Here is a 22,897-nt window from a genome sequence, read left to right on the forward strand (position 1 = left end):
AAAACACAGATTATATAAACTATAAGAAATAATAATATATTATTAATATACTATATAAATAATACAGTTATACAGTATTATATTACATAATTAATTCAAAATAAACCGTTTTTTCCCCATATATTGTTACTTATCAATATTTTAGATCAGTTTTACAATATAAATAAATGAACTGTTTTCTAAAAAGGCCATGTTGTACTCTAATTCATGAATTTATAATGCTTTTTAAGGTGGGTCAAATTTGAGGCTAAAAAGTATGTGCAGTTTTTAAATCCATAGGAGGGTTTACATTTATCCAGATTGAACCTGGAATAGTTAAAAACCCTCTTCCTCTTTTGATTTGTCTTTTTGCAGGGTCTGATATTGCATCAGCTACAGAGGTACAGTCTTGCGGAGAAGTTCTTGCGTGATGCGGTGCAGGTGAACAGTACGGCACATGACGTGTGGAACAGTCTGGGTGAGGTGCTGCAAGCCCAGGGCAACGACACCGCCGCGACCGAATGCTTCCTTACTGCCCTGGAGCTGGAGGCCAGCTGCCCCATCTTACCTTTCACCATCATTCCCCGCACCCTCTAAGACACTCCGAACAAAAACCTCTGTCCGAGAGTCGTGCATGAACCACAGCACATCGCACACAAACGCCCAACCCTGAAACTTCTCTTCTATGGAATGCCTTTCCCACCCCTCTAAACGTTTTATCTGTTCTCAGATGTGGATCTGCAGAAAAATAAACTCCGATTGACACGGTTATCAGTGTGAACTCTTCTACACTGCTTCACTCCTGTTTTCCCCTCTTCCTTCCTTCTTTCCCTACTAGAATTTCCTCCTGCTTCTGCACATCGTAGTGGTGCTGCCCATCTTAAATCCCCGCTCCCTTCAGCACTCTCATTGGTCAGTTTCACGCCACTGTATGAGTGGACCAATGAGAAACCTGTACAAGCTGTTGTCACAGTGAAGCGGGTGATTGATGCAGCGGTTTCATCAAACCACAGTGCTTCCTTTTTGCCCGAAACATGTCCTGAAACATACAATCTCGAGATTCTAGTAGCTGTGTGTCATACGAACCAATAATAACACTGACACAGAGACGGTTAACAGTGTCTATACGTGTGCTGTGTGTTTGTGCAGAGTTAAACGGGCGGTGAGAGAGTGTGTCCTTTATATGTCTAACTATCCAGAATCTGTGGCGTGTGCGCATGCTTATTTTGAATGGAATACTTGACACGATGTTACAGTGGATCCCTGTTACACGCACACGTGTAATAGATTGTGTTTCCATGCTGTTGTTCCTGAGGGCAGGTGTGTCAACCTTGTTATGACTCCTAGAGAAACATTACGTCCCCCTCTGATCAAACACTCTATTGTTTATATACTCTATGTACAAAAGAATCACCTAGAGCAAATGGAACGGATGCCAAAAGAACAACTATTCTAAAAGCAAATATTTTTTCTTGGTTCTCGTTAAAAGAGAAGATAAATCTAGTTTTGGACATTTCGTTTTGTTTGTTGGTTTCACATTTATCATGATTGAGAGGTCAAGATTTATATTGTTGATTTATCAGAGATGTGTTATATTAGATGTTTATTTATCTGTGTCTCAGTGGCCATGTGTTAGACGGGTGAAGATGTATTCCATGTGCGTGTGTGGTGTGTGTCCCTGAGAAACGAACGTGAGGGGAGTTAGACTGTTACAGACAGACACGTTGAACTCTCAGATATGCAAACTATCTTCATAATGGTCAAATAGATTTCAGCCACGTGAGAGAGAGAAAGTATTCGTGAAGATTGTATGCGTGTACTTGAAGTCTTAGCAATGTCAATCACAGGGCCAAACACACAACTGGAAAAGCTGTTTTATGATGTCAATAAATGATCGATTGTGAAAATTCTGTTTTCGTTTGTTATTCCTTTAGGACAGCTTTCCTTTATTCCTTTATTTTAGGACAGCTAATATCGATTTGACTGTCAGAGAATTTTTGGTTGCACTTAATTATACAGTAGGTGTACTTGTAGTGTCCTTACCTAAGAAAGTACTGGGTAGGCAACTACATGGGTTAAGGTTAGGTTTAGGGGCAGGTTCAGGGTTAGTACCTAGTTATTACCCAGTTATTGCAATTACTAAAGCAAGTACTTAATATGGACATAGGGAACATGACTGTAAAATAAAGTGCTACCAAATTTCCTCCTAATTGTGACTATTTCACACAATTGCATATTTATATCTCAAAATTGTGTCTATTTTTCATAGTTGTGACTGCATATCTCAAAATGTCACTATTTCTTATTTTAGGTGATTGGAAATGGGACAACCCACAGTCTGTCCTCAAGGGGAGATAGAGATACCTTCCTGTCAAATTCCTGATCGTTCCTATTGAAATTACTGGATTTAGCCTGCAAAATTTCACAACAATGGTAAATGTGACCACACCTTACTCTTACTCTGCCATAATGTTAACTTATCTGACCTGAAGAGAGCATGGGGTCTCTGTGGAACAAAAGTGGGCGTTTCTAAATTTGTGGGTGTTTTCAAACTGGTGGGTGTTTATAAATCATGCAATGCAAATGATGGCCTTCATCCGGCCCGACCCCTTACTCTCTAAGCTATATATACCGGCTTCTTCTTGCACTGATTGGTTGATTACATGAACGTGCTCCTCCCGAACTTTGTTAAATAAAACATTTCATAGAATGTAGTCCGTGCTTCTATTGCGTTATGATTTGCATTCTGAAACATATCGAAACGTTATGACGTGAAACCGAACTCGCCTTTGCATTGACTTATGAAAAGCTAAGCGTATGTTTCAGCCCCTACTTTTCCTGTTTAATTTCTTTTCGTGTCACTCACTCACGTTTTCTTACATGCGCTGCTGACATCATCTCATGCATGTTAAATGAGCCCACTGTTCCCCTGACTTGTGGTACGGATGAATACCTTAAAAAGCTCTCAAAGATTGATGAAGGTCCAAAAGCTCAGAAGCAGAAAAAAAATACAAAGAAAGGACGAGGGCAGCTGCCTCTGAAAACTAGCAAATGAATGATGTGGCCTAATAAAAAAGGAGTGAGGGAGAAAGAAGGATCTGAGGTGGGAAATGTAGAAGGTGAATTATTTAATGCACTTACAGGCCTGCCTTAAACTAATGAGTGCTTGCCGCTTGCTTTACAGGACAGGCCGCACTCCCAGGAGCAATCTAGGACGTAAAAAGAGCTTCAGCAAGAGTTTGGTCATTATTAAAGAGGTGTGTTTTAGTGTCCAAATGTTTATGCCTCTTGGACCTCTTCTTTGCTTCATTTCTGCTGTAAAGTGGCGAACATCATAAACAGCCCAATACGGGCCCATGCTGGATCTTTGATCTGGGTCAGGAGCATGTTGAACCCTAATGAGCCCTCAGTGACAGCATTATTCCCCTGGCTTCTGTAAACACTAAAAACTAGTCCTGACCAATGTATCTCTGAAGGGTTTCCTTTGATCATTTTCAGTTGCAGAGCATCAACGTGGCCTGAAATATGGTTGAGAGGTTTGAGCTGTATTTTGCTGACCATTGTACAATGTGGTACCTGATTATATATCAGGCCCCCAAACAAAACACTGAATTTGAAGTGCTTACTAAGGCAACCGTCACTGTTATTACTACACATACTTGTGGTTAGGGGTTTGTCACATCCCTAACCCTAAATATTAAACTTCAATGTGTAACTCATCCCTAACAAATGTTTCCAAAATCCTAGCTATCATTCAAAATATCCTTAGTAATACACTTAGCAACACCCTAGCAACCACCCCAAAAAAACAAGAAACACCAAGCAATGCCAGATAACCCACATATAACACTAACAAACCCTTTGCAACACCCCAGCAATCATTCAAAATACCCTAAACTTAGCAACACCTTAGCAACCACACACAATACCCTAACAAACCCTTAGCAACACCCTAGCAATCATTCAAAATACCTTAACACTTAGCAATGCCCTATCAACCACACAGATCATCCTAGCAAACACTTAGCAATGACCTGGCAACCACCAAAAATACCCTAACAAACAATTAGCATCATCCTAGCAACCAAACAATAACCTAGCAAATACTTAAATGATCTAGCAATCATTCAAAATACCAGAATAAATACTTAGCAACACCCTAGCAACCATCCACAATACCCTAACACTTAGCAATGCCCTGGCAACCACCCAAAATATCCTAACAAACAATTGCAACACAACCCTTACCCATACCAAAAACTTCTTCTCAAAAGACCTTAGCAACTCCTTAGAAGCACCTAGGTGACCACCCAGAACACCCTTGCATTGTGGCAGCAAGTTTTGCATGGGCAAGAATCAGTCACATTTGTGATGATTTAAAAGGTAACATGTAATGTAAATGTTCAGTGAAAGTATTTAGAAATTGTGAATATCTAGTGATTTGAAATACATTTCATTTATGTGATATAGAAAAAGCTTTTATTTTAATCTCATCTCTGCAGTGGTCTCTCTCTCTCTCTGTTCTCTCTGGACGGCGGCTTGTGTTTCATTGGTATTACTGCTCTGATCCTGTCATTGATTGGCAGCCCAGCTCAATTCTCACATCAGAGAACACTGAATCAATACGAGAGACTCCAGAGAGTTTGATTTTTATAGGGTGAGCTCCCATTCTCACACAGCAATGGGAAAATTTGTCTATGGCATTCAGGATGATGTCCTGTCAAGGCATATACAGAACCATTAGAAGCATTTAAGGGATAGTTCAATCGAAAATGAATTTGTGTCATCATGTTTCAAACCCATATTACTTTATTTATTCTGTGGAACACCAGACTTTATTTTTTAATTAACAACCCCTCATTTTGGTGCAAATACTCTGACGTTTCTGACACATTCAGTTATTTCTCCAGAAAATCTGCAATAGTGATTGCCCATGGTTTCATATGCCCTCCGCTCACATGCCCATCCACATGTTCGCTGGCGATTATCCCAGTGAGGGGTGTTGACATTGCACAAGGACATTTACTGTCATTTGTCCAAACAACATTAGCTTCACATGTAATGTACCCATAGTTTGCACTGGATTTTGGACATGTAGGAAAAGCGTGTCTTTATGAAAGTTTGTGAGCCAGTGAAACTGTGTAAGGTGACACCTCTAGCCGTGACTCCTGCTGTTTCACAGACTTAAAGTGTTGATAGCAATGTGTCATCTATCACCAGCAGATTAGTCAGTATATGTGAGAGAGAGACAGAGAAATGTTGTTCATTGTTTTGTAGCATGACAGTTCTTGGTGTCAGTGTCACACGTTGAGCATTCTCGGGGGTCGTGACCCTTCACTCAGGTCTATGCAGTCTTGTGTTAACGTTTGGATCAGTATCGCAGTTCTAACTGGGCATAACCAAATGTCTTCCTCATATTTAGGTATCAAGCATCATTTCAGAGATTTTCGATGGCATACGTTACAAGCTCCTTTCAAAGATGACACCCAAACTCTTAACCTGAGTAGACAGGGAAATTATCAATAATAAGTGAAAAGTTGTCGGATTTTAGTGCCAACAAAAAGAACATCGGTTTTATCAGTATTTAGCTTGAGAAAATTGCATGAGAACCAGGATTTGATCTCATCTAAACCGCCCAAGAGGGAAAAAGAAAGAAGAGGACAAATAGAGCTGAGGGTCATCCTCATAGCAGTGGAAATTAATACCAGACTCCCTAAAAATGTGATCAAGAGGTGATAAGTAGATAATAAAGAAAAGACAGTGGTAATAGATGAGGAATATGAAATTAAGTTGGACAAATTGAGTGCGACCGGAGAAATAGGATCTAAACCAAGAGAGAGGGACACCAGTAATATCAATAGAGAATATTTTATCTCAAAGAACTTGATGAGAAATAGTATTGAATGCCACATCTAGATGAAGCAAGATAAGTATAGTTAAGAGTCCAAAATCAGCTACCATCAACAGATCATTGGTAACTTTTACCATAGCAGTCCCTGTGCTATGTAATGGACGGAAACTAGACTGAAAATGTACAAACAGACGGACCTGAGCTGCAACAATATTTTCCAATATTTTTATAGAAATAGTAAATTAGAAATTAGATGAAAGTTGGCAAAATTATTAGGGTCAGCACCAGATTTCTTAAGCCTTGGAGTTATTACGGCAGTCTTAAGAGATGAAGGAACAACACCTGAGGTGAGAGAAGAATGTATATTATGATGTCTGTTATTATACCAGATAATGAAGGTATACATGCTTTGACCAAGTGAGTGGGGAGTGGGTCTAACTGACAGGAAGACTTGGATTGTCGAATAAGACTAGATGTTTCGTCAACAGTTGGAAGTTCAAAACTATAGAGTGGAGAAAGGAGAGGATCATATGAAGATAGATACAGTGGATCACATGCCATTTTATTTTGCTAAATGAATTGCTGATGAATATGGTCAGTTTTGGTATTAAAAAAGGGTCATGAATTTGTTACTGCTAATTTGAATAATCGGTGCATCTGATGTCTTGTCTAAAAGTTCTTCTACCCTATAAGAATTGTGTAACTTCTCTAATTACCGGTAATACAAATCAACACACAAACACACCAGTCAGGTTTCCATGTTTTATTCAAAAGACATAATGATTTGTATACTGTATAAACTGCATATTCTAACCCCTAACACTTTACCCATCACAGAAAACTTTCTGCATTTTTAGATTTTCAACAAAAAACAAAAAAAAAATCACTTAGTATAATTATGTTTATAAGCTTTCCTCGTGGGAACCATAAATGTCCCCACAAGGAGAAGGATTTCGGATATTGCCATCTTTGTGGTGATATTTTGCCCCAACGGTTTATCAGGACCACACACACACACACACACTAATTATTCCTGCTGTTCCACTCTGAAGTTACTCAAGACTGCTGACACAAGGTGGTACAAATTATGTATTTCCCACAGGGGTCTCCAGTCTTCAGCAAACTTGTAACAGCAGATGACTGTCCTATCAGCACGTCCTTCCTACACAAACACAAACATACACATATCGAAAGCCTCACAATCTCCTCATCCATCCATCCATCCCTCGCCTGGAAGCGTGGGAGGAGAAGGAACAGATGGAGACTGGGGAAAGAGATGGACATAGCAGGAACACCCAGTGAGAGGGGGGTGGGTGGGTAGGGTATTACGGGAAGGACTAGCAGTACTCTGTTTAAAGAAAATGAAAATTCAATTCAAGTTAATTAACTTTATTTATAGCACACATACAGTGGTGATTGTCTCCAAGCTGCTTTACAAAGTGGCAGGAATAAAGGCCCAAGTGAGCAACCAAGCAAAGAAATGCACTTAGACTGACACAAGAATACATCCTGGCAAGGGCCGCTTGAGCTGAATATGGGGAGAATAGATCAAAGAGACACTGAGCTGTAGTCCTGCGGGACAGTGAGACTCCAGGGAAAATTGGTCATCAGAAGAAATTCATCCGGTCAATCTGTTAGCACTGAATGCGGCAGTCTTTTTTTTTTTCACCCAAGACCGCTTTTATTTGCTCTTAGTTGAGTAATCCGAATATCTGTAAATTAAATTAAATTAATATTTAGGAAAACTGGATGCAGAAGCAGAATGACGTGAAAGTCATCGATGTCTCAGTCGTGACTGCCGACAAACCTGGCGCGAAGCACCGGTAAACTAGGCTCCATTTGAATGTAGCGCGAATTATATTTTCAGTGTAATGGTAGAGAACACTTTTACTACTTTGTAAATTCTTTGCTTCAGAAGATTAAAACTGCAGTGCACAAATAATTAGAAATAGTTTTCGGATAGTCTTATGGTGTGTTTTTTTTATCATTACTGAAGCTTGACAGTCACCGCCTCTTTCACTTTTCATCTGGAACGGCGTGAAGGTGAGTAAATTATGACAGAGAATGTTAATTATAAATTAAAATAATATTACATAAATCAGTCCTTCAAAGGTTGAGTGAAGATATATCAGTGATGGCAAATGCATTAGCCTATGTCCAAGTTATTTTGAGATCCTAGGCTACAACATGCTATTCAATGTGACCTGTCCTAAATGTGGATGCATTTTACAATATCAATCAACAACACAGCCTTTACTCTCCATGTAGCTATGTGTGTAAAGTGTGAGCGGCAAACTATCCTTTGTGCTGCTTCAAGCCTGCTTGATAGTGTGTGTTTACGTGGTTGTGTTCAGTTTCTCATGTTACTGTAATGCAAGCCTGTATTCTTTCAGTGGCCAGTCTGTTGCTGCCCTGCAATGTGTATGTGTGTGTGAAATATTAATGCAGTGTTTCACTTCAGCATCATTTAACCCCACAGAGCAGCCTGTCAATCAATAAGCCCCATCCCATCTGCAGGATGACCTCACTCTCTGTTCAGCGGTGCAGCAGGGCAGGGACTCCCTCACAAACACAGGCAGACACAGTCAAGCGCGAGGTGGAACAGTTCAAATGCTGATGGCTGCATTCTTCAACTGCCCACTTGCTATACACTCATATCTCATTTCCCCCGCTGTGCATTTTTCTTCCACCATATGGGCTTCCCCACCACAAAAGCACACATGGCTTTCCCAGACCACTCTGGAGTTGTGCCAAACACTCATGCACACTGCGCACTGTGTAATTATTCAACTCTAGTGATGCTCCGTAGAGCAGAACCTGCAACACGCGTGCCGTGACAGCTAAAGGAACACAAAAACACACTCTGTAATTAACCATGGGTTTTGGGAGATTCACAATGTCGCTGTGTTGACATTAAATCTTTTTATGAGCGACATGGATACACTTTACTAAGGTTTAAGGCAGTCGTCAGGTCATTATTACAAAATAAAGCCTGACAAGGCATCGTGTATATTCCCAGACAGCAACATAGTGTCGGCCCAGATGTGAGCCGGATCTGGGCCGACACTATGTTGCTGTCTGGGATAATACACGATGCCTTGTCAGGCTTTATTTTGTAATATGCACGATGAGTGTATAGCAAGTGTGGAATCCATATATACCAGATGTGGGCCGGATCTGGGCCGACACTATGTTGCTGTCTGGGAATATACACGATGCCTTGTCAGGCTTTATTTTGTAATATGCACGATGAGTGTATAGCAAGTGTGGAATCCATATATACCAGATGTGGGCCGGATCTGGGCCGACACTATGTTGCTGTCTGGGTTGGGTTTATTTTGTGATAATGAACGATTGACTGTAGTGTACATCATCCAACCAGTGTTACCAAGTTTCGCTAGAGAAATAAGCACCCCGGGCACCCCTTTGAAAGTGATATTGTTCCAGTTTTCAAGGCCTATGATGTTATGCCAAAATCTTTGATCGTGTTTATTTCTTGAATCGTTTCTAGTCCTATTCATAAATCACTGCACAATAGCATATTAACCAATCAGAATAAATTTTTCATGTAAAAGAAAAAAATCCTTTTTGATCTAAAAACTTTTTTTAATCTTTAAAGATGACGAAATGAAAATTCATGTGTTTTGACCTTGTAATTTGTGTTTGTCCTACGTGGGACTCGAGACCGGTGTGTCTCACAATCATGCCTTTTTAAGTGCGACTGAAATGTCCACATGCTTTTTCTGACTGTATATTTTCTACGGACTTTATTTTTTATATTTTCGGATTTTATATCCCAACCCCCATCACCCCCCCCCCCCCCATCACCCCCATCCCCCCCTCTCACCCCCATCCCCCCCTCTCCATCCTCCATGTACCCGTGGTTGAATCCATCTGAGCAGGGCGAGGTGTTGACAGATGACAAAAGCTCCTGATACATTTGATACATGATACATGATACATACATTCTGTGTTGCACTGTGAGTTATAGTCTGCTTGTGACCCATAGTCTGGTTTCTCTCATGCATCTCTCTGGACAGCTGTTAGCCTGCAGTACTTATGTTTTGTTTTTAGTTTTTTTGGACAACATCATGTGCCTTTAAAGTTGCAGAGGAGGTGCTGAACCCTCGGTCAGTTATAAATTAAAAATACTCTGCCGGATGATTTGCCAGCTCAGGGGTCGAGAGGGAGCCGCCGGGATAAGATGACCTTATTGGCACTGCGTGAATACAGAGTAAATGAGAGAATGACAGGCCTTTAGAGTGTCGTCTATGCATGTGGTTTAAAGTGGCACACTAGATAGAGACTATATATTCAGCACTGCTAAGGGGGAAAGCCTGGGTCCTAAGAGGTAAAAAGCATTTGACGAAATCTGTTCACCCATGCATGAGTAAGCCTGTGTTTTGAATAGGATATGCCACACAACAAAACCCCTGGAGCAACATGAGTTAAAGCTGCATTGTGTAATTTCAGCATCACTGTGGATTTTGAATCTATAACCTTCTGATTGCCATCTTACATCTACATAGAAGCGCATTATATGTCCCAGTAAACAATGTATTTGTGTCTCGCTGTCTGTGCTCAGTTGAGGTCACAGAAAGACACTGAAGCTCACTTGCGTTTCTGAAGGCAAATGAATCAATGTGTTTGAGTATTACATTTCAGATGTTTACACCACTAAAAAGCTCTTTACAAATGTTTTGTGTCCGTGATTATGTTCAGAATTGCACATACATGGATTACATAGGCAGTATTCAAATTTCTTTATGCATTAAATACTTGAATGACTTTGGCATTGTGTGTAATACTGTATCCCACAATACAATGCACTCAGTTTGACCTATTATGTAATGGATGAATAGACCAGAAGTAACATCAGCTGCAATCTCCTTTTTAACTCATTATTAAATTGAAATACCAAGATTTGAGAGTTGACTATTACACTAAATCAATCAAAAATCCCCCAAAATTGGTTAGATTATGCAAAATAAGAAAATGCAAAATAAGCCAGAGACCACTAGGGAATAAGCTTATCTTTTGAGTGTTTCTAATTTAATATAAAAACATTTCGGTAACACTTTATTTTAGGGTGACAGTTTAGTTACACTTTACTACATGTACTTACTATAGTAAAAACAGTAAATTATGCATAATTACAAGTAACTAACCCTAAACCAAACCCTAACTGTAACACCATAGTAAGTACATGCAGTTACTCAGTACTTAGTACTTTGTTCTTACAAATTATATAATCAGCATCAATTGGAAAGAGAAGTTTATTAGAAAAATTTACTTTTCATTTGTGAGATTGTGTAGAATATTTAATATATTCTTAAGAATATTAATATAAAAGATATTAAATATTTTATATTGAAAACAAACTATTTAAAGGGTTTCTAAAGTAAAATCCCATATTTTTAAATGTGGTCTCAGACTTTTGGACCCCCTACATGTGTGTGTTTTATCGTTGTGTGGTGCACTGAGCTGTGTTAAACATTCTCTGTTTATGTGGGACATTTTGGCTGTTTTTGCTCAGAGATTCTTCCCATAAATCCTGCAGAGGACAGAGGGAGTGTGACCAACCAGCGCCTGTAACCAAATGACAAAAAGACATTCTGCCATATCTGAGAGGCACCGAAGGGACCAGGAGCATTTTCTACATATATCAGCCGATCATTTTCTGAAGTCTTTAGCCATTCTCTGATTATTCTTCTTGGTTTAAGAAATGTATTTAATACACACACACACACACACACGCTTAGCCACGTGCAGCTCATAAGTCAGAGGGGCAGAGAGACGTGGGCTGTTAGCACTCTCTCTCTCCTCCCACACGCCTGTCACTGTATCCTGTTTCTCACTGCTGAGCACATAGTAGACGCACAATCATCCCCCCCCCCAACCCACCCGAGCACACTGTCACTGAGCTCAGTCTTTAAATAGCTGTAAATTAAGAGAGAGTCTGAAAATTGTGTGCAAAAAACACTCACGATACATCTGATGCGAATGATGAGGGTAAAGCTTCGATTGGAAAAATGCAAATGAATAATTCCAATAATGAAGGAACATACTGTAGATCTGCAGCAGGGATAAACTCTGCCTGACTACAGGAGGTGGATCTAATCAGCTGTAGCCTCACACACACACACACACACCATCTCTCCAGAGTCTCTTCTCCAGCTCCCACATGGTTTTTGATATCTCCCTCATCCACCAGAGCCATAGATCCAGGTTGCCAGGCAACCCCTAAAATCCCCAAAGACAGACGCGCTCAAGCCTGCGCTTGGATAGATCAGTGCTCATGCAACATGACACATATATACTGAGACATACAGAAAAAGAGAGCGGTTGCCATGGCAATTTCTGTAGGCTGGCTGCAAAAGCTTCCCTAAATGTTTGTTTCAATAGAGGATGACAAAAAGGACAAACAAGGTTGAGAGCTTCGAGTTCATGTTCTTTTATTGAAAAAAAGAAAAGAAAAAAAAATAATAATAAAATCAAAAGACAAGCATATACAACTTGGAATGAACATAAACAGAACTGAAGGTGGGCAGTCGAAACAAACCCCTGGCAGCCAAAGCCCTCTTTTGCACTCTCCAGAGTAATCAACACGCTCACAGTCAGAGCCCAGAGAAAAACTAAAGATAAAACATTTATGGTACAGTCACCATTGCCCTTACCCCAAAAACGCTTCCACGTAAGGTGAAAGGTCACGCCCTGAAACTCCAAAGCCAGTCCCTCCCACTAAACGCCCCTACTATCGGGCACAATGCACAAAGAAACAAAACTCCAAATATCTTGACATGCCAAACATAGTTTAAAATCTCTTAACTGCTCATTTTTCTTAAAAATATCTCTTTATTTAGTTATTGAAGCAAACTGCAAAGGTCCCATTCATTCGTCCTCTATGCAGATTCTGAAAACCCGCCCGCCACCCAATCCCACCTCCCCCAAACAATATTAAACCCTCTTTTAAATTCACCCCCTGAACACTCCGACAGACATCGCTGAGGTTTCCGCCCCAATAGCGGCTCCAGACTCAAGCTGCATGCATGTAGAACAGAAACAGGAAGTAGAAGACGATTGGCCAGCCCAAACATCGCCACTAGCAAATGGAACCAGTTAAGCAGTTCACCAGATGCTTTTACTTTAGTTTCTGAAGGTTTGATATCAGGATTAATTGATTGATCTTTTTGTAGATGTCTAAGCAGTTCTTTGGGAACAGGACCACTAACCAGTACATGCAGGTAATTTATGTTTGTTTATGTCATTTTTTTTGGTTTATTTATTTTTTTTTCATATATTTTTTCTATATATGGACATTTTTGTTTTTTAACATTCAGTTTTTTCTATACAGAAACAGTATGAATAAATGAATATTTTTGCGTAAGAGGTAAGTAAAACATTTGACTGATTTTTTTTGTCTTCTAAAGAGGTCAGGAGAGAACAGAAGAGCTTCACTTTGCCGTCATCATTTGTACAAATTCTGTGGACAGAAAGAGAAGTGGACATCAGACATGACACTCATAAGACCACAACAACAACTCAAAGCACAAAACCTACTAGGTTCCAGACTGCTCCTTTAAATTAATCTCCATTTTTTTAATATACACGCAAATAATCTTGCGTTATCCAAATCCAAACTACATTATTGTAATTGAATTGGCAATTCATAAAAGTAATATTTAATCTGCATAAAACGGTGACCCTTTCCAGATAATCAGGAAAGCACACAGCTGCGTAGTACCTTCGTAATTGACCTGACCGTCACCATCGATGTCAGCTTCTCTGATCATTTCGTCCACCTCCTCATCCGTTAGCTTCTCGCCCAGGTTTGTCATGACGTGGCGAAGCTCTGCTGCGCTGATGTAGCCGTTCCCGTCCTGACAGAGATAGACAAGATCAATAAGTAAGCCGTGTCATGCTTTTAAAAATATTAAAGCACTAAACCCAAAGTGGGCGATTTTGAAATCAGCAATGACGTATTGTGAAGGCGTAATGCTGAGGGAAAACGGGCAACAAGGGTAACATTCAACAAATGGAAGCCAGAGGCCAATGATGATTTTTCTTAAACTTTTGACAATCAGATATCCCTGCAAAGCTATAAGGAAATATGCATGACTGTGGAAATGATTGCACCATGAATCGCTTGAAACCAGCTTTATGTGGAACAAGGGCTTGTTATTTAGTTTTCCAAGTTTTGTTTTTTCCTGCCTCCTCACTCTTTCCATGGAAGCAAAAACATAATCTTTCCCTGTTTTCAGCAAGCACTGACCTTGTCAAACACTCGGAACGCTTCACGGATCTCCTCCTCGCTGTCCGTGTCTTTCATTTTCCGGGCCATCATTGTCAAAAACTCAGGAAAGTCAATGGTTCCATTACCTGAAAGAAACAGAGAAAATCATCAGATCTGGTTCGAGATGTTTGAAAACTCAGATAAAGCATCCAGGAAGCAGAATGCAGGAAAAGAAAGTGGGGCAGTAAACAGGGCATAATGAGGAGTAATGAGGTCTAATAGCACATATTTAGTGAGTTTGGGTCTAGTTGAACCACAGCCAACACTCTCTTGGATGCACAAAACCCCGTACGGGCACGGTATCCGGAAACTATATTCTTATATTGTGAGATAAAACATTCAATTATTGATGCACAACATATCAATATCAGAGTTTTTAATTGTTAATGCTCATTCTTCTATCTTTTTCTTTTACTTCTATTACCTTTGCTGTCATCTTACGCTCATTTAAAGGTGCTGTATGTAATTATTTTGACTGTACTAAGGCATAAAAATACCATAATATGTTTGCAGAGATTTAGGATTAAGTTCAAAAACTTCTTTATCCAAAAAACAATGCAACAACCAGTTATTCTACTTTGAAATGTGTGTTCCGTGTGAGAACGTCTGTTTTTGTTTTGGTCTGTGTGATCCCGTCCACCGTCAATTTACCCAATAGTATTTCGGCACCCCAGGTTGCCAGATGGACGGAAAACACAGCGTATTGCAGCCACGGAAGCCAGCAAGCGAACTCGCCGATTCTACCTGACCTAAAAAAGCATCGTCAATAAAACATTGCAAACGTATACATTAGCTGATCAACTTACAGTGTAAAGCTCAGCGCTTTCTATTGTCAACTGCGCTCGCTCCTGTTGCGCGTCCTCAATCTGGCAACCAGCCTGAGTGTTGAGTCTGATGAGGAGAGGCGGAAGAAACAACTCTCTCCAATATTTTGAATTTGGACTGCAGTACCCATTTCAGCCACTCAATATTACATACTGCACATTTAAAGTTAATGTTTAAAACACTAGTTGAATAAATGTAACTACACAGTTAAATGTAATCTTTAGCAATCTCAAAATGAGCATTCATTTTTCGTTGTGTACATTATAATGTGATGCTTAAATTCACTTGTAGCATTTAGTAAACAGACTTATGTTTAATTTATTTAGACAAAATAATGCAGAATTTTACTATCAGCCATTTATAAACTCTTTCTGGCCTGGATTTTAATATTGGTGCATTGCAAATTTGAATCTAAACAAGGCAGGAAAAAGAACAGTTCAGGGGTTTTCAGGCTGAAATGGGTGTTTTGCTACCCTCGAGGTTTAACCAAGCTGAGGTGAGACATTTCCATTACACAGAACAAATATGACATCCTCCTGTGTGCATGCGTGTGTGAAAATTATCACTACAGCCATTCCCAGAGGGCTCACACTGCGTGTGTAATCTGACAATGTGGGTGTACACACGTGGTTGCGTTTGTGTGTGTTTTTCTTCACTTTGCATGTTCTCCTTATTGGAGCTCTTCACAAACACTCTCTCGATTCCATCGCCGCCACTGCCAAAGTGGATTATGTAAAGGATTCCATGAGGTCTTTATTACCTGCTGTTATTCAACGGGCTTTACTGCTGTCTGACCTACAAAAACGACTCCATACCGCACAATACCATCTGCAAATAATCAGTATATCAGAAACCCAACGTGCTCTGCGTGATCTAACAAAACGCTATACTAGTGCTAAAAGACACCATAGCCTACTGGAACACTAATTACATCAGCTCTGTGACAAGAGAGGCATCCCAGACATATTATATTTGGTGCAATTTGAAAGCTTGCTTGCACACAGAGCGATACAGGTCAAAGGTCAACATTACGAGGCAGGAACAATATGTGAGATTCTCTTTACAGAGGTGTTAGGATAAGTGAGTTTAATGAGTGAGTCAATAATAAAATGAAAAGAAGACAAGAATGTTTGATTTTTAAAATAAAATAACAAGGGAATGTATTCTTAAGTAATGTCTTAAGTGAAATATAAACAATTGTGATGCATGTCAATATCAGATCTATACACTAGAACTGCTGTATTTAAAATAAAGCCAAATAAATCTTTTGTGTTTTTACAATATCTGGATGTTTACTTGAATACTTGATATTGCTGTTAGACACTTTATATATAAATAAGTAATATATAAATTATGTACATTTTGTCTTTTTTTCCCCCTCGCAAACAGCTGATTGACTACACTACGCTGATACAAATACTAGGCTAACTCTAACTTAAAACCTAATCTAGACTTTAGAATAGCATCGATAGCACATCCTGATAGCATTACTGTTTGTTGCAATCGGATCCATCAATGATTTCTGAAGTCTGAACTGAATCCAACTCACCGTCAGCGTCCACTTCGTTGATCATGTCCTGGAGTTCGGCCTCCGTGGGGTTCTGACCGAGCGAACGCATCACTGTGCCCAGCTCTTTGGTTGTGATGGTACCGTCACCATCCTTATCAAACAAGGAGAAAGCCTCCTTAAACTCTGTAAGGAAATGGATGAAAACAACATTTAAACCTCATATATATGCCCATTTGAAACTATTTTCACAAGAAAGATAAATTTTCCCTAAGTGTCTGGCTGAATGAAGCGCAGGTGTGCTGATAGTAAGCAGCTACTATGTGACTTTCATCCTCGGCACTGATGTAATTTCAGGCCATGTATACAACACAAGCATACGGATTGGCTTACCAGCAATTTGCTCCTCTGTGAGTTGGTCAGCCTGGAAATAGAGAAGAAAAAAAAGTGATTAGATAACGGATTTCATAAACAACTCATTTTATTTTTATTGTACACTTTACTGTGGAACTGAGCAAACACTAAAGGCACAAATGTCCTGTCATCAAGAAACCCACAACCACACCCACAGTCTAAAATATAAAAAAAAACAGGAATAGAAGAGCTTGACCATAACATGAATAAGAAATAAATACTGCAGCACCATAAATGCTATTCATAAAGCTTTCTTTAAAAAAAAAACCCATCTACTTCATCTGCCATCACTTCCTGATATTGACACCCAAAGCTTCCACTTAGAAACTCAAGGTCCCAGATTTACCAATCAATTCCAGCATACAAGACAAAACACCACTTTGACCACCAATTCAAAAACTAATGGTGAATATAAATCTCCTTAAAGGCCACAACAAAAACAGTTAAATGTATTCAGAGACAAAAAAAAAAAAAAAGTGTCTTAATGCTAATGCAACCTTTATGCCATCAAACTGAATATCGGTCAGGTCAGCCACCAGCCTCTTTGCTTTGGGTTCGTTTTTCCAGCCATCAGTGGTCTTTACATCTTGCCTGTCCATTTTTACTGGTGCTTTCCTGGGTTTGACCTCAACGTTAGGGCTTTTCAATGAGGTCAGGCCTTCCACCACTCCTCGAACCATCACCAGTCCTTCTGCCAGACACTCGGCCCGCTTGGCGTTTTGTGTGCCCTGGCGTCTGACATCCCCTAACTCAGTCCTGCACTGCTGCAGACAGTTCTTCAAATCCTGTACATCTCGCACCACGCTGTCAATGCGGCTGTTGGTGGAGTCCACCAGCATATGCATGAATGACTTGTAGTTTCTCTCCTGTAGCTCGATCAGCTCTTTATAAAAGAACTGCTGCTGGTCAAGGAGATCGTAGACCATGGATAACGACACAGAGTTCTTCTCAGAGTAGAGGATGGGTCTCTTTGGAGGCATTCTTGTCTCTTTGAGCAGACGTTACCTGAAGCATTTAGCGGTGACTCTGGCTGATCAGGCTGAAGAACAACGGACCCCGAGAGAGATCACCTGACCCTTGAGGCCGATGTTATTGTACCAACCTCCTGGGCCGCATTGGGTATCGTACAGCAAGATATTGGGCCGTTTTTTGAGAAGCTTAATGTCAGCAGCTCACTACGGTTACAAAGCCGAGGGTCGGGGATCATTTACATTATTTGAGATTAGTCAAATGGACGTCCCATCGGGTTACTCAAGCAAAGTATTCTGAGATAGACCGGCAGGTACACAGAGTGACAGCTAAATCAAAGAAGGGTATTAAGGCCTGTCTGTCAAAATCAAACGGCTCGTCACTTTACCTGCTCCTGTGGTCATCTCAGTTTACACAGCCAGCTGTAGGTTTACATTTATATCTCTTTGACCATCTGAGTGGCATCACATCTCTGCTAATTGTGCCAACACCTCTTCGTCTGTGAACACAATGGCAGGTTTTCCCTTTCCCTGCGTGAATGCATTATCTCACCCGTCTCAATGTGCTTGTGATCAAATGCATTTTTCTCACCCCGTCTCTCCCTAAGGGTCCTGTTAGCCTGAGGGTTAAGGATCCTTCAAATTAAGGTAGGGACAAACTATGACCTGGAGAGTTACAAAGGTCTCTTCCTGCCCTATTATGACTATGCTGTTGTGCAAGGGATCTCGGCACATGTTGTTCCAATTAGTGTGCTGTCCTTAACTCCCTTGAAATGTAACCTAAATATGAACATACATCCTTTACCCTTAAAACCTTGGCTAGTAAAGTCGCAATGTAACGGATGTAACTTTTCTTCTATATTGTGACTTACATTAGGGTTGAAAATGATTGAAAAAAGAAAAATGTTGCTTAGGGTTCATTGGTTGTTGATCTGAATGTGAGCTTGGGGTCAATTGTAAGAAAGGGCTGGGGTTTATGAGGATGAACTGATTGAAGAAGTCCCGCATGTCACCAGAGAAGTCTATCATTTTCACAGGAAAATCAAGTTTCTGAATAAAAAAATACCATCAACAAACTTTGATGTCAAAAGTTGTGATATGTGCAAGAGTTATGACTTCTCTCTATCCTTGGTTGCACCAACAGTATTCCCGCAAAGCTCGGCAAAAAAAAGCTCTGCTAGCTTTAATTAATCTTATGAGGCAATTCCTTTAAAAGTCAACATGAAGCAAAAAAATTTAATCGTCTGTTATTCGTATCGTAACGTATTTATCAGAGTAATATGGCTTGTTAAGTGAGAAAATAATGTAGGGTTGAACTTGATTTTGTCCATCGGAAATTGACTGGACTTTTCTTGTTTGGTAATTGCTGCGATTGTTTCCACGGTCAAATGCAAAAACAGTGCATTCGAATTTTAGGTGCGTCAGAAAGCCTTCTCAATGGCACATGAGATGCGATGATGCAAGCTGTTTTTGTGTTTTAATGTTTTTGTCAGCCTACCCAATTGTACCCACTAAATGTGGCACTGCTGCGTTGTTCATTCAAAACATTGCAGAAATAGAGAAGCTCAATGCAGCGAAGATCTTGGCTACGTCAAAACCATAATAAGTCGTTCACCCAGAACTTTTTTCCTGCGCTGCTTTTCCATGCTTTTCTATGTAAACATGCGCTAGACTGACATCTTTGACCGTTGCACTTGCGTCTCGCACAAGAGCCCTGTATGTTTAGAAAGCCATGTAAAGTTAAAAGTTGTTCAACTTTTAAAATAGCCTACGTCTCAAGACTTTGTGGGCTTTTTTTCCCCATTCCACTGCATCTCATGGTTTTAAACGCAAAAAAGTACACGGTGATCAATGCTTTGGCTCTTTGCATTAAACTTTTACAAACAATCATTATTTCATTGCTTTGAATAAACAATTTAATGCGGTAACATTTTTTTCTCAGGAGACGAAAAAAAAATGTCACACAAAAAAAAGTAGTAATTGTCAACTTTAATTACATTTTGACTTTAATGAATAGTTAAAAAATAGTTACTGGTTTGATGGACATTATAATGTATAATATAATCCATTATAGGATTAAATATACCCAAATTAATCCGAATCAAATCAAATTTAATCAAAACTAATAAGGAAATCTGTAACAATATCCACATTTGTGTTCATCTAATAAACATTTCAACAACTTGAAGCTTTCAGCCACCAATAAAAGTGTAGAACTCTTATGCAGATTTCCCCCCAGAATATGCATATCCACAGATTCCCCATTGGCCCTGCCCATAAAGGATAATTTCTTCTCTCAAGCTGATGGGAGGGGAGAACAAGATCCTGCACCTCAATTGGAAACCTTCCAGGCTATTTGCCATCCAGCAAGGCTTCAAACATTGCACACCACTGCCAGGAATTTGGCCTGGATCTGAAACGCTGCGCTACGTTGCCTGGAATCTGGCCTTGATTTATGAGCCGCCAAGCGGCAGGAGCAGCTGAGAAAAGGCTGGCCTGGCGCTCAGGACGCCCAGTGTACGATAATGAGTGTGGTATTGCCACTTTCACACCATGTAAATGGGAGTCCCTGAGGCCCTGAACCATCACGCCGCCACACTGATGCTCTACCGAGTCTAGTTCCAGTAACTGCCTTTATGCACAAAACAAATACCAATATTTCCACAACTTCACACACAAGACAGGAAGATGGCTTAATATAAACTCACGACCACAACTGTGAAGGCGGCTTCCTTATGAGCCACACCAACTGAGTGCCGTAAAGACAGCGAGCCCTGAATTAACCATACTTTTAAGGCTAATCTGTCAATTTTAGTTACAAGGTTTCCCAATAAATTCTTTAGGATAAGCGAGTTAGAGTTTTAATCCAGTACTGAACACTGGACAGCTGGTGAGCTCTTATATACACAGTAAAAGACTGCAGTTATTGTTCTAACATTCAAGCAGTTCAGCATGACTGTCATTTCAGAGGTACACCCCAAAGAATATAAAGAAGCACGGACTGTTGCTAGAATGTTTTACATGATGGGTGAAAAAAAACAAAAAAAAACATGATTATTTTCCCCACAAGTACCCAATGAATCGAATGGCACAGTTGCATGCACAGGCAGCACAATGAAATTAGAGCTGCAACAGGGTCAGAAAGATCCTGAAGACGCAACCAGGGAGGAAACAGATACCTCAGACACCTCTCAGCAACTAACCAATCATAGTTCATCAAAGAACTGAGACAATTCTCACCAAACATCACCCAGAATTTTTTTTTTTTTTTTTTTTTTAAACACTGAGCCTTCTGGCAGCATGCTGTGGAGAAGCTGAAACAGAAACGTTTGTATGGACTCATTGAGTCAGTATTGACTTTTGTTGAACTCACTCGGGACATTCTTTCCATGCTTCACGAACAATGTTTGCTTTCTTGAGCTAAAATGCACCATTTGAACAAAGGTTTGTTTATTTCTCATTTGGTATACAGCCATATGATTTATGCGCTCCATTTCGAGCTCTTATGAGAAAAAAAATACAGTGTACAAAAAGTCAAGAGCACAGATAACAAAAAGACCTGTTGCATTAACAAGTTAATACAGCACAAAATGAATCAAATACGTTTGTGCCAAGTTCTGCCAACCTAAACCAATGAATAAAGCCAATGTGCAATTCTAACCCTGCTTATTTTGACAGATCTGAAAGTTATGCAAACTTTAATAATAAAAAGCTCAATAAAAAAGGAGTTGAGATAAATAACAAGGTCACATATGCATGTCATAATGCCTTATCTTAAAAAATGAAACTATGACCATCTACAGCCAACACACCTCGCACGACAACTGCTAAATAGATCTCATTCATTTCATTACACTGAACATTTAAAGAAATATTTCAACCAAATATTGAACTTTTGCAATCATTTATGATGACTTCTCTCCTTCTGTGGAACACAATAGGAGATGTTGACAGCCCCAGTCACCGTTCACTTTCATTGCATCTTTTTCAACATAATGAAAGTGAATGGCCACGGAGGCAGTCATTCTAACATCTTCTTTTGTGCTACAGGTAAGAAATAAAGTCATACGGGTTTGCATTGTAACGACATAAGGGCGAGTAAATGATGATTTAATTTACATTTTTTAGGAGAATTAATCCTTTAAGGTCTTTCCATGCTCTCTATTAAGACTGGCCTGATTTGTCCACGCGCTGTCAATTATGTCTATAGCAAAAATCATTTGCAAAAGCAAAACAAATATTGTCTCATACACGCCAAATATGAAGGCAAAACACAATGTGTTTTTATTTAATAGGAGATGAGCACTGATCATATGTCTGCTGCAGTCTAGCACATCACACCATAATAAAACGCATATGTCACATTTCCTGCCGCACTATGACATCAATAACACTGCAACACGTTCAAAAATAATAAACGGACGCCACCATTTCTTGCGAAGTGCATTGAAATACAGAACATAATTCTAATGCATATGAAATTAAATTTGCTGTTGCACGAGCGCAAAACGCAGCAGTGGCAAGCAAGCAGGTGGTTAGTCGTATCTGCATATTAATCGCAAACCGTTAAATACATGAAAGATTAACACCGTTTCATAAACGAGTAGTGTATGACAAAAGCCTATACGTACCATATCTGAGGTTGGAGAGTAGGCTAGGTTTGTAAATCTACACTAGACTGCAGCGATGCTCCGCTCTCAGTTGAAAGCTCCACCGTGCGACTGTCGCTCGCTGAGTATTGAAGGTGATCCGGTTCTATATACATCGGTGTATTCCTCCGCCGTACGGACCCCTATCACTCACTTCCGCATAGTGCAGTCACAAGCCCCGCCCATCTAATTATCATAACCACCTCAGTCCCGAGAAGGGAAAGTGTTTAGTTACGGTATAAGAAAAAAAGTCTTCTTGTGAAATGCAATAATTCTATTTGGAGAAATGTATTATATATACCGGTATTTAAGTACATGAAATCTGACATTTTCTGGTTGGTCTATATGAAAATGTCATGGGAGTTTCAGCACTGTTACAAGAAAACAAACAGCATATTTACATTCTTCTGC

The 22,897-nt window shown here is 39.8% G+C and overlaps 2 protein-coding genes across 4 annotated transcripts in view; one reads left to right on the forward strand and one right to left on the reverse strand.

The window, feature by feature from the left end:
• Positions 1 to 1,889, forward strand: part of ttc7b (tetratricopeptide repeat domain 7B) — a 39,899-nt gene extending 38,010 nt beyond the window's left edge. For 2 of the 3 annotated variants that reach the window (XM_079854070.1, XM_079854071.1), the window contains one exon: positions 355 to 1,889. In XM_079854070.1, the coding sequence (XP_079710196.1) occupies positions 355 to 576 (222 nt within the window). In that variant the 3' untranslated portion in view covers positions 577 to 1,889. The remainder of the gene's footprint in view (positions 1 to 354) is intronic. The other variant, XM_079854069.1, reaches the window with a different exon arrangement.
• Positions 1,890 to 12,268: 10,379 nt separating this feature from the next.
• On the reverse strand, positions 12,269 to 22,604 carry calm1a (calmodulin 1a). The gene is made up of 6 exons (XM_079852868.1): positions 22,469 to 22,604; positions 16,849 to 16,879; positions 16,498 to 16,641; positions 14,103 to 14,209; positions 13,575 to 13,710; positions 12,269 to 13,313 (listed from the first exon to the last, which is right to left on the reverse strand). Exons 1-6 carry the CDS (start codon positions 22,469 to 22,471, stop codon positions 13,285 to 13,287), a joined length of 450 nt encoding a protein of 149 aa, XP_079708994.1. The 5' UTR covers positions 22,472 to 22,604; the 3' UTR covers positions 12,269 to 13,284.
• Positions 22,605 to 22,897: the final 293 nt, after the last annotated feature.

Source organism: Squalius cephalus, assembly GCF_949319135.1.
Source record: "Squalius cephalus genome assembly, chromosome: 20".
Lineage (NCBI taxonomy): Eukaryota > Metazoa > Chordata > Actinopteri > Cypriniformes > Leuciscidae > Squalius > Squalius cephalus.

Coding starts and splice junctions, on each gene's coding strand:
- calm1a (XM_079852868.1), bottom strand. Junction 16,642..16,848: donor CACAGAGGAGCAAATTGCTG/GTAAGCCAATCC, acceptor ATTTCCTTACAG/AGTTTAAGGAGGCTTTCTCC. Junction 14,210..16,497: donor CAACGAAGTGGACGCTGACG/GTGAGTTGGATT, acceptor TGTTTCTTTCAG/GTAATGGAACCATTGACTTT.